At 42.0% G+C, this 13,124-nt stretch overlaps 1 protein-coding gene across 4 annotated transcripts in view; it reads left to right on the forward strand.

Annotated features, from left to right (window-relative positions):
- Positions 1-13,124, forward strand: part of slc39a10 (solute carrier family 39 member 10) — a 166,224-nt gene that overhangs the window by 90,078 nt on the left and 63,022 nt on the right. For 3 of the 4 annotated variants that reach the window (XM_070875897.1, XM_070875896.1, XM_070875898.1), the window contains exons 4-5: positions 9,749-9,933; positions 11,766-11,954. In XM_070875897.1, coding sequence (XP_070731998.1) covers positions 9,749-9,933; positions 11,766-11,954 — 374 coding nt within the window. The remainder of the gene's footprint in view (positions 1-9,748; positions 9,934-11,765; positions 11,955-13,124) is intronic. The other variant, XM_070875899.1, reaches the window with a different exon arrangement.

A 13,124-nucleotide genomic window follows, 5' to 3' on the forward strand; every position in this document is an offset into this window, starting at 1 on the left:
CTCTGCTGCTGTTCTGAGTCTCCCGCTTAGGGAGAGCGGTCAGGCATTGGTATGCGTGAGCACCCAGGCTGCGACTTTCCATCTTCAGACGCTGCAGAGATACCTGTACGTCGAGCACTCTCCTAGATGATGTGCGCTGGCGACGTATATCTGGCGGTACTGCCTCAATTACGACATGCAGTTCCTGTTTGTGAACCTGGGAGGCGTCCGGACCACCATGCGGGGGCTGCCTGTCTTTTACCAGCAACTCAACAGGGTCTGGAACAATTCTCCCCCGTCTGGAGTGGCGGCTGTCCTTCGGGAGCAGCTGTTCAGGAATCCGTACCTCCACGACCGCGGTTTTAGGTGGCAGGCGGGTGAGAGGGCTGTGTTTGGCAAGGTGACTGGGATCCGGGACCTACTCGTTGGCAGAGGGGCTGGCACGGAGCCTATCCTGGGCTGACGTCCGGCGCACAGCCACTGCCATTGAGTCGCTAAAAACAGCACTGGGCCCTGACTCCGTTAGGTGTGTCGAGGATGCTCAAGCGCGTGGGGCGATCCCGTCCAAACTGACCCCCGTCCAGACGGAATTCCTCATCGGCACCAAGCCCCGAAACCTCCCTCAGGAGCCGGCACCTCACAACTTGAGTCTCCTCTGAGAAATCCCCTCTGCGCAACTCTCCACTTCGCCATCCTCGTCTGCCATCCAGACACGCCATGGCGCACCATCTTGTCGTCCGGAGGATGTGGGGGTCCCCAATGGAGTGCTCTATGCGGGAGTTCACCCTTTATTTATTGGGGACTTGGCCTGGAGGGTGTTGCACGGAGCGGGAAAAAGCGGCGATGAGCTTGAACCCATACTGTAAACAGCTGCTGGGACAACTGTTAACTATGGAGAGCTATTGGAGTGAAAACTGCTTTCACTGAGATGCATCAAAACTGCCCCCTAATCAGTCAAACAACTAGGAGGTAAATACTTAAATATACTGTACTACAGTTGTAATAATCTCAGGAAAAATCAAAGCTGCATTTCCTTAAATTTTATATAATAGGGATTTCTAGTTTAGGAATTGATAAAATCATATGCAAAGTTTGGAGGTCTGCTTTGAAAAGTCTTGACAGCATATTCTCACCAAGAGTTCTTCAAAAATCTGCTAGTGTTCAAAATTTAATTGAACTCTCTTCTGCACCTTTTATACCAGTGAACTCCTCACCAAGAGTTCATAGTCTCCTTTTTTAAATTTTCCTCCATTGATGTCTCATGCAGCGGTTTAAGGACATCTTAATGTCTTATATGGTATTTCCAGTCACAGTCCCTCCAGATCTGTAACCATCCTATGGGCTCAAAATTAGTCCCTGACGATTTTTGGCACACTCACCTGAGGTGCGCCGCTTTTCCATGACTCCAAGCGCGCCAAAAATCTTCCTCCCAACTTTTGCCGCTGTCCAGCCGCTCCTCGATGGTGGTGTAGCGTGGCCAGTGGATTCGGGGGCGGAGCCAGCGTCCCGGCGCTGAAAACAGTGCCGGGACGTCTGCACATGCGTGTTCGAGTGTGCGCACATGCGCAGTAGCTCCTCGCCCCCAGCACGTCCTGCAGCCTGTGTGAGAGGGACCCGATGCTCGCAGTTGCCACCCCTATCCCTGGCCGAGTGGTCTCCCGCACCGGCCCGCTGTGTAAATAGCTGCTTGTGTTCGTGGTTTAAACTACTGTAATTAAGATGGCCAGGGTCAATGTCAGGAAGAGTAGTGTTTTTTAGAGCAACTAGATTTTTCTGGAGTATCTTAAAAATCCCCATTTTGCACATTCAATTTGTGCCAGTGTAAGTGAGTTAGTTAGGATTTTTTTAGTTTAGTTTTGTTCAAAAGAGGGTGTTACCGGCCATTTAAGCCATTTTGCACAGGTAATAGTTGCTCAAACTAACTTAGGCCAGAGTATGTGGCCACTTGTGGCTGTGCAGAAAACCCTTGCAGAGAGTTAAGAAATCAGCGCAGGTAGGTACTTAATGACTTGACTAAAGAATGTGAATAGAAACATAGAAAATAGGTGCAGGAGTAGGCCATTCAATGAGTTCATGGCTGAACATGCAACTTCAGTACCCCATTCCTGCTTTTTCGCCATACCCCTTGATCCCCCTAGTAGTAAGGACTACATCTAACTCCTTTTTGAATATATTTAGTGAATTTCCTCAACAACTTTCTGTGGTAGAGAATTCCACAGGTTCACCACTCTCTGGGTGAAGAAGTTCCTCCTCATCTCGGTCCTAAATGGCTTACCCTTTATCCTTAGACTGTGACCCCTGGTTCTGGACATCCCCAACATTGGGAACATTCTTCCTGCATCTAACCTGTCTAAACCCGTCAGCATTTTAAACGTTTCTATGAGATCCCCTCTCATTCTTCTGAACTCCAGTGAATACAAGCCCAGTTGATCCAGTCTTTTTTGATATGACAGTCCCGCCATCCCGGGAATCAGTCTGGTGATCCTTCGCTGCACTCCCTCAATAGCAAGAATGTCCTTCCTCAAGTTAGGAGACCAAAACTGTACACAATACTCCAGATGTGGCCTCACCAAGGCCCTGTAAAACTGTAGTAACACCTCCCTGCCCCTGTACTCAAATCCCCTCGCTATGAAGGCCAACATGCCATTTGCTTTCTTAACTGCCTGCTGTACCTGCATGCCAACCTTCAATGACTGATGTACCATAACACCCAAATCTCATTGCACCTCCCCTTTTCCTAATCTGTCACCATTCAGATAATACCACCAAAGTGGATAACCTCACATTTATCCACATTATACTTCATCTGCCATGCATTTGCCCACTCACCTAACCTATCCAAGTCACTCTGCAGCCTCATAGCATAGGATCAAACAGCTACACAGGACATATGACAAACTTCTCAAAGTTAATTTACTATGCAACAGAAGCATTCATGGAAGCTTAAACTACAAAAATAAAAGAAGTAAAGAGACAAAACATATTTACATAATTTTTTCAAACTATCCAAATAAAAAAATAGAAGTACCTCCTGCTCGTAATTCTTATGTTCTTATGTAGGAAAGTATTTTCATCAACCGGGTGAAGGAAAGTCTTGAGTATGCTCATTAAAATTACTGGCTACACAGTTATCACCACCGCCCCCCTCCCCCAACCCCCGGCGATCAAAACGCCCCCCTCTTTTCCCCTCCCCTATCAAAACTCTCCTCACTAAACAAAGCACAACCTTCAATAATAAATAAAAAATAAAACTTAAGTCCTACCTTCCTAACTCAGCCCGGGAAGTCAGCGGGCCGGCTGGTGCAGGAGGCCACTCGGCCGGGGATAGGTGCGGGACTCTCTATGACATGCAGCAGCCTTGCGCACATCGTGAGGCTACATGGCCTGGGATAGGGGCGGGACATCGGGTCTCACGCTGCAGAGGAGCTACTGCGCATGCGCGAAACCTCCAGTGCGCATGCGTTGAGCTGCTGGCACTCTTAAGCGCAGGGCCATAGCTTAGCCACCTAATTGAATTGCCACACCGTGCCAAGCCATGGGAGAGGCCATAGAGCGGCCAGAATCTGGGGACAACTTTTTGCTGCTGTTTTGATCCAAGGAAGTCAACGTATCTCACGTGAGTGCGCCGAAAAAACAGGTGGGCCAAATTTGGGCCCATAGAATGGCTACAGCACAGAAGGCCGCCATTCGGCCTGTCAAGCCTGTACCGGCTATCTGCAAGAGCACTTCAGCTAATCCCACTTACCCACCCTTTCCCCGTAGCCCTGCAATTTTTTTTCCTTCAGGTACTTAACCAATTCCCTTTTGAAAGCCATGATTGAGTCTGCCTCCACACCCTTTCAGACAGTGCATCTCGGATCCTAACCACTCGCTGTACAAAAAGGTTTCCCCTCATGTCGCCTTTGGTTCTTTTGCCACGTGTCCGTCTGTTCCACCAGCCTGTCTATGTCCTCTTGAAGTCTATCCTCCTCACTGTTCACTATACTTCCAAGTTTTATGTCATTGCAAATTTTGGAATTTTGCCCTATACACCCAAGTCCAAGTCATTAACATACTTCGAGGAAAGCAGTGGTCCTAGTACCAACCCCTGAGGAACACCTGTTCACCACTACTCTCTGTTTCCTGTTACTTAGCCAATTTCGTATGCATGCTGCCACTTTTTCCCAGCATCAAAGCAGTGACCACACTCGACCAGCTCCATTGGGCGAGCCACATTGTTTGCACGCCTGACACAAGACTCCCAAAGCAAGCGTTCTACTCGGAACTCCTATACGGCAAGCGAGCCCCAGGTGGGCAGAGGAAACGTTTCAAGGACACCCTCAAAGCCTCCTTGATAAAATGCAACATCCCCACTGACACCTGGGAGTCCCTGGCCAAAGACCACCCTAAGTGGAGGAAGAGCATCTGGGAGGGCGCTGAACACCTTGAGTCTCGTCGCCGAGAGCATGCAGAAAACAAGCACAGGCAGCCGAAGGAGCGTGCGGTAAACCAGTCCCACCCACCCTTTCCTTCAACGACTGTCTGTCCTACCTGTGACAGAGACTGTAATTCCCGTATTGGACTGTTAAGTTACCTAGGAACTCACTTTTGGAGTGGAAGCAAGTCTTTCTCGATGCCTATGATGATGATATTCCATGGGCTTCAACTTTGCTGACAAGCCTATTAAGTGGCACTTTATCAAATGCCTTTTGGAAGTCCATGTACACCACGTCAACCGAATTGGCCTCATCAAACCTCTCTGTTTCCTCATTAAAAAATTTGATCAAGTTAGTTAAACACGATTTACCTTTAACAAATCCATGCATGCTTTCCTTATTTAATCGACACTTGTCCAAGTGACTCTTAATTTTGTCCCTGATTATCGTTTCTGAAAGCTTCCCTACTACCGAGGTTAAACTGACTGGCATGTAGTTACTGGGTTTATCCTTACACCCTTTTGAACAATTCTCCAGTCCCTTAGCACCACCCCCGTATCGATGGAGTATTGGAAGATTATAGCCAGTACCTCCGCAATTTCCTCCTTAATTTCCCTCAGCATCCGAGCTTGCATCCCTGGTGACATCAACTTTAAGTACTGACAGCCTTTATAGTACCTCCTCTTTATCAATTTTTATCTCATCCAGTATCTCCACTATCTCCTCTGTCACTATTTTGGCAGTATCTTCCTCCTTGGTGAAGACAGATGCAAAGTACTCATTTAGTACCTCAGCCATGCCCTCCACCTCTATGCATAGGTTTCCTTTTTGATTCCTAATCGGTACTACCCCGCTTTCTACCCGTTTATTATTTATATGTCAATAGAAGACTTTTGGATTCCTTTTTATTTTAGCTGCCAATTATTCTCATGCTCTCTCTTTACCCCTCTTATTTTCTTTTTCACTTCCCCTTTGTACTCTCTATATTGAACCTCATTCTCACTTGTATTCTCAACCTAACATCTTGTCATACGCGCTCTTTTTCTGCTTCATCTTACTCTCTATCTCTTTCGTAATCCAGGGAGCTCTGGCTTTAGTTGCCCTACCTTTCCCTTTCATCAGAATGTAACTTGACTACCCGAACCTCTTTAAAGGCAGTCCATTGTTCGACTACAGTTTTGCCTGCCAATTTTTGATTCCAATTTACCCAGGCCAGATCCGTTCTCAAACCCTCTGAAATTGGCTTTTGTCCAAGTTAGTATTATTACTCTAGATTGCAACCTGTCCTTTTACATAGCTAATCTAAACCTTGTGATACTATGATCACTGTTCCCTAAATGTTCCCCTACTGACACTTGCTCCATTTGACCCACCTCATTCCCCAGAACCAGATCCAGCAATGCCTCCTTCCTTGTTGGGCTGGAAATGACTGATCGAGAAAGTTCTCCTGAACAACCTTCAGAAATTCTTCCCTCTCTTTGCTCTTTACACTATTACTATCCCAGTCTATATTAGGATAATTTAAGCCCCCCATTATCACTATTCTATAGTTCTTGCACCTCCCTGAAAATAAGGGCTAGAATTTCCAATGGCTTACCACCCGGTTTCTGGGTGATATGGACCATTTGTGGGCGATAATCAGGTGAGTAAAAAATTCCATACCTGAATTACGCCGGTGGTTTTGAGGTACCGCTGGGGAACTAGACCGCCGGCGTGCACCGTCCTCCGATCGCGATATTTGGCTCAGCGGTGACCCGTAAGTAAGTATGAAGGATCAGTGGAGGTAGGTGAGTAACTCTGCAAGAAAATTAGTAATTTTTTTTTACTCATTATTTTAAAATTTTGTTGTGGTGAATTAGTTTAAAAGGGTCTTGAGAATGTTTATATGATTTTTTTCTGTGATGTTTTTTGAAAAATGTTTAGTGTTTTTCTGCTGTGAGGCCCAACCCGCAGTCTCGGGGTAAATTTTTAGTGATTTTTTAATTTATCGCCCATTTTCTTTAGGAACCGCCCAACCGACACTAAATTCCATTTTTTCGCCCATATTGGGGGTGCAACGCCCATGTTTTGCGCTCGACGGAATTTTTTATTTTCTTTAGTGAAGTTTTCGCCAGCGATAATCTTGGGATTCTTAGCGGTCTTTTGGGCGGCAATCGGGCGCTGGCAGGTTGTTAGGAAATTCTAGCCCTATATCTTTCCCACTAGTTGGTGGCCTATAGAATACACCTAGTGATGTAATGGCACCTCTATTATTTCTTAACTCTAAACAAATAGATTCTGGCCTTGACTTTCTAATGCTACTTCCTCTCTGAATTTTCTATATTCTGCCTGATTCTCACTTGTCTTGTAATTAGCATCTATTCAAGATAAACACTTACAGCTGACTACAAAAGCCAATTACTGCAGATGCTGGAAATCTGAAGTAAAAACAGAAAATGCTAGAAATACTCAGCCGGTCAGGCAGCTGTGGTGAGAGAAACAGAGTTAACGTTTCAGATCGATGACCCTTAAGGGTCCTGAAACGTTAACTCTGTTTCTCTCTCCACAGGTGGTACTTGACCTGCTGAGTATGTTCAGCATTTTCTGTTTTTACTTACAGCTGACTGACGGTTAACTGCCACTGCCAGGCAGCTCCTGTTAACTGCAGTTTTTAAAGTTCTAGATTAAATTCAAAATGTCCAACTCAATTCCACTTTTTACAGCTAGTACTTACCAAAGACTCCAACATTCTCCAAATTCCCAATTTAGCTCTGTCTCGAAGCACTCCATTTAAGATCTGCAGCCCACTTAAAAAAAAGATTCTCATTAAGTGCCTCGGGGTGCGATAAGGTACTATATAAATGCAAGTCTTTCTTTTATAACCCCATGATGTTTTTCTTATTTCATTGGCCTCTAATGGATGTTTACAGGTTTTGTGATAACATTGGCTCGAAAGTATCCTTTATTTTCAATGCAAAAAGGAATTTGGAAGTGGGGTTATTATTGAAATATAGATCAGATATTGTCCAAAATCTAATTTCATCCAAAGGAAAAAAGGGCACTTGTTGCCAATAGTAGCTAAACTTACAGTTTGAATTGTATAGCATCATTTCACTGATACAAATGCGTCCAAATGATAATTTCATTGATATGATCGTTTCACATGGAAACAGATGTAGTCATTGGCTGTGTTGCATATAACCTCATTCCATTTGGTTTTCTGGCTTCACTTTATTTGGATTGAAGGTGGAGAACCAAAAAATTGAATCTGGGTAGTTTTACATCACTAGAAAATATTTAATGTGTTTTGGTATTTATTTTTATTTTTCTATGTAGGGTTTTGTAATTAGAATCTCGCCAATGGAGATGACAACTTTTATAATCACTATCATCTGTTTCAGAGCATTGTAAATACTTGATAGTTTCCACAAGGCGGTAAGAGATTATCTTGCGTGCCATTGTGACAGATAATTAAGAACATTGAAAAACCGAATGTAATTAATAATTAATGACTAGTCATTTAAAGATGGTAAATAAATAAGAAATTCAGGCATGATATCTCCGATAATTTAACCATTGTAGCGCGAAATAACAATGTAGGTCATTACTTTTCTTATTTCACTTTCAAGTATATTGATTTTTTTTTGTTCTTTCTCCAGAGAAAGGATTGTGAGGGATCTTTGTTCCTCATTGCTCATTTCTGTACTCTTTCTGTTCTGCATTTCACAAAACACCCAATTAACCTCGTGCACAGCAGCTGATTAAGTTTGATATGCCTGGCTACTACTGTGTGCCATATGGTTTGAAAAAGCAGATTGTCTTCTCTGGAAAAAATTGAAATTGTGTACACAAAATCCATAAATTGAATTTAAAGGATGCATCAGCAGATGACCTTTGAATTCAAAGATTTGGTAGATACATGCTGACTTGAAATAATGCCAACGTAAGTTATCAAACTGTTTTTAGTCAGCACAAAAAACCAAAGAAATGGTACATTTTTGCCTGATCGACAGTTGTCTGTTATTCAAAAACAACACTTTGCAGTTCATTAAACATAATTTTTCAGTTGAAGTATAAAGAATAAAATGCGATCTGGTATAAACTCATTTTGAAACTGTTTAGGTGTGTTCAGAATATGCTATTATTGGGCCACAGTTGTGGCATAGCCTATTTAGGGGCTTTTTTGGAGTTGGAGCTGGGAAACACACGATCATATGTGATGGAAGTATTAATGAATTAAATTCTGAATGTTCCATCACAAAATACAAGATTAAACAAAAAGAAATTAAGAAACATTTAAAAATGTATATATACTAAACATTTCTCCTATTGGTCTGATGAAGTGTATTATGAAAATGTTAATTTAATTTTAGTATCCATTGGGCTGATGAAGTAATTGGAGCACTGAACCAAGGCTACATTTCAGATCCAGCACTGGAAACCAAGCCTGTGAGACCAGATTGAATTATAGTGCAAGGTCTTTGATGCATTCTGATTGTCACAATAGTCTACCTGTTGAATCTGTTCCTCGGCAGCATTCTTATTTTGCAGAGCACTGCTATTTTGCAGAATAAATATTTCAGAAATGTTATTAAAGTTAATATTTTTGGAAACATCATTGACATTTTTTTGTTGTTGAATGTTTCCACATGAAGATCCAAAGCATCCACCTATCCATTTGTGGTGTGATCAGGTTACAGAAGGGAAGCAAGGTTGGGAGCTAATCAGTAATGTATTTTTTTTTGGGGGGGGGGGGGCTGTAATCCGTGAGTTTGAATGTCAGTTTTAGTTTTTTTAAATCTTTTTAGCATTGAGCCAAAGCTGACACCTTAAAGTTTAGACACTCTTGGATTAAGATATAGTCATTCAGGTCCTCTGATCTAAACAAGTAATTAGATAATGCATAATGTGTTTGGAGATTATTTATTTCCTACATGAAGGCCAATCTGATAAACCTCCATGGTGTGAAATCTCAAATGATTTGCAGCAGTAGCACAAGTGGAATACAGATCATATCACATGATGTTTTGTACATTGCTTATAGCACACTTCAGGTAAATTAAAATAAATTAGATGTGGATGTAATTTCTAATGTGAATTGTATTGAATGCCCACACATATAATGGAATAGGGAATCTTGATATTATAAAGGCTATTATTCTGCTTGATAAGTGAATGAAAGCTTGCAAATTTGTCTAGCAGGTCAAAACTGAAATTTAGCTAATGGATTTGTTACTACTTCCCCAAGTGAAACTGCAAGAATTGAGTGTATGGCAATTTCATTATATAATGATTCTTGTGCATACCATTGTCAACTGTTAAGTTAATCTTATTTTGATGTTTTTGTGGTAACCTAATATATTCTTCTGAATCAGTTGTTTCTTACACAGTTTGGATTTGGGGACTCCTCTCGATCACCGTTATAAGCTTGTTATCAGTTCTGGGTGTCGTCCTTGTACCTATCATCAATCAAGTGTGCTTCAAGTATCTTCTAACATTCCTAGTGGCTCTGGCGGTGGGGACACTCAGTGGTGATGCATTACTGCATCTTATGCCACATGTAAGTACAATTTGATTTAATAAGAATATTAGTTCTGTTTTTGTTCCTGGGGGAGGGGAAAAAAACACTTTTAAATACAGATTTTATTCTGCAATTTGAATTTTTATACGGCTATTCATGCAGCATACATGCATCAAGAGATGAAATCAGTATCTCTCCCGTTGTATGAATACAGACTCACCTTGAGACTCACTGTCACCTGTTTTTTTTCCCCTGTCATCAGTAGCAGCTCTGTACTTTTGTTTTTACTGAGAGATGTCTCATATTTGCTCCAGTATGATCTAAAGTGCTATTTTTAACTGTGACCAAGTTCTTTAATGTTCTTAGTTTTGATTTTATTCACACTTTTTTCCCCCTGCATTTCAAGTTACATTTTTCCAAATTTGTTATTGGTGATTAAATTTTGCCTCAATCTGAGATGCAGAAAATGCCTTTCCTTGTAGAAGTTCCTGGTAGGATCTTTTAAAACCGCGTTTATATATTGTTTCTGTTTAATATGAGGGGCCATCTCAAAACAAAATGTTTAAATAGTCTTGCAAATATAATCCATACATGTTTGACTTCAGTGGATCTTGTTCCTGCCTGGACTCACCTTACAGTTGCATTGACTAATTTCAAAATGCGAGATACACTTCTAGACTCAGCAGAAGGATGTGTCTTGATCTGAAAGGTGATTTCAGTTGCAAGAATGTCAAAGATACTGTTGTAGTGAGTTGGTTCATAGAGGCATAGCGAAGGTTTCAGGGAGCGCTCTCTGCTCTGGTATAGAGGCATTTACCAACTGGCCATCAAGGATTGTTTTTAATGCGGTTAATGCAGTTTATTTTCATCCTACTTCTACATTCTTTGACTTTAGCCGAAGCAGATTTCCCTTCCCTAACCAGAAGCACTGAGGTTAATTATTAGCAATACTGCTGCTACCCAGGCTGAGATCAACTAACTTGCGTAACAAACTGAAATTGGACTTGGGACCTTCCTGGTCTGTTTGGCTCAGACACTTGCTGGATAAACTTGTCTAACCTGGAGAACTGATAACTATATTAGTAACATCCAAGAAAGTCTCCTCTTTGAACGCTGACAGTGCCAGGGTAGCCGTGCTTCATCCACCGGTGCCAGGGCCATAACTTCAACACACTGGGATGTCACATCACATTATATTTACAAATGCCACTGAATCAGAGATACTCTGAGCTTGTTATGAATTCATGTTGTTTTTCTGCCTATCATCCATCAGCATAGGAACACCAGTAGCTCTCCAGTTCATGAAGGGTTCCAGAAAAATGCAACATTTTGGTTTAGGGATTTGATTTTGGTTTTGAGCAATTTGGTCTGACCCCTTTCCATTCTTGTACCACTTAAAAGAATGTTGTTGTTAGTCTTTGCCTTAATAAAGAATTAATGAAATGCATTCATTGATCGTAGAAATGCCTTATCTAGTTTAACATTTATTTATTTTGTCAAAACTGTATTGCAGTGCTGAAGTTTTTAACTCTGCCTTGTGTTTCTTGCGTTGAAGCATGCAGATCATTAACCTCTTATTTTGTTTGGATAGTAGGTAACCTAATGGCAATAATTTCTATAAATGTTTCCAAAATTGGTGTGATTTTGTTTTTGATTATAAAATTGTTCCAATATTATCCACTGGAAAACCTGAGACACTTGCCTTGTTCTATTTTACTGTCCCATGTTTCTTACTATTATGTAACAAAAGCAGAGTGTTTTAGATCATGGTTAATGTTTATGTTCTTCAAGTACCTGAATTATTCTAAAATGTATTGGGATTAAAGTCCGAAATGTCTGTTTTATCACTATTTATCTTTTTTGCAAAACAGTCACTGGGTAATCATGATCATAGTCATCACGACCATGACCACGATCATAATCATACTCGTGGAAATCATGAAAGTTCTGAAGATCTTCTTGCAGGATTGTGGAAAGGACTTACAGCTCTGGGTGGTATCTACCTTCTTTTTATCATTGAACACTGCATTGGTATATTCCGAGACCACAGAGCCAGAAAGGTAAGCTCAAAATGTCTGCATCATTACCAGTAATTCAATGTACCCTCCCCATCCTTAAATTCTAGAGTTGTCTTAAATTGAAATAGGGGTCTATCTAACAGGCCATGCCAAAAAATTACTTTCAGCTGAACTTGCAGCTAAAAGGAACGACCTGAACTGTAGTAACCAATTCAGAAACGAAACATTATTTTATTGTGATTAAAAACAGAGAATGCTGGAAATCTCAGCGGGTCAGGCAGCATCTGTGGAGAGAGAAACAGAGTTAACGTTTCAGGTCAATGACCCTGCGTCAGAACTGGCGAATGTTCGAAAGGAATAGATTCTTAAGGGGCACTCAAAGCAGGAGGGGAAGAAAGAACAAAAGGGAAGGTCTGTGATAGAGTGGAAGACAGGAGAGATTAGAGACAAAAGGGATCATGGGCCGACTTGAAATGGTAATGGCAGAAGTTAGAAAAAGGTTAATCTCGATATGGTGTGAATGGCGGAATAATTACCAGCTGCCATTGGAGACAGAGAGAAAAAAATTACATTAGATCGAGGGGAGGGGGGGGGAACGGAGCTAAATATGGGCAGAGGTTATGGTCTGAAATTGTTGAACTCGATGTTGAGTCCAGAAAGCTGTAAAGTGCCTAAGCGAAAGATGCGATGCTATTCCTTGAGCTTCATTGGAACAGTGTAGGAGGCCGAGGACAGAGATGTCAGAGTGGAGCGGGTCACGCTTATGGACTGAACGGAGGTGTTTCGCAAAGCGGCCACCCAATCTATGTTTGGTCTCCCCAATGTAGAGGAGACCACATCGTGAGCAGCGAATACAGTATATTAAATTGAAAGAAGTACAAGTAAATCGCTGTTTCACCTGGAAGGAGTATTTGGGGCCCTGGATATTGGGAAGGGAGGAGGTAAAAGGGCAGGTGTTGCATCTCCTGCGCTTGCACGGGAAGGTGCCGTGAGAAGGGGAGGGGGTGCTGGAGGTGACTGCGAATGGACCATGGTTTCCAGCAGCAGCGGACCCGCTGAGATTTCCAACATTTTCTGATTTTGTTTCAGATTCCAGCATCCGCAGTATTTTGCTTTTATTTTATTGTGAACTTGGTTACATATTAATTTGGCTACATCTGTGCTAGTGTTGATTATAGTTGATGCTTTATGTCAGTCTGATCAGCTTAAGTA

The sequence above is a fragment of the Pristiophorus japonicus genome, chromosome 3 (assembly GCF_044704955.1).
Source record: "Pristiophorus japonicus isolate sPriJap1 chromosome 3, sPriJap1.hap1, whole genome shotgun sequence".
NCBI classification, from domain to species: Eukaryota; Metazoa; Chordata; class Chondrichthyes; family Pristiophoridae; genus Pristiophorus; species Pristiophorus japonicus.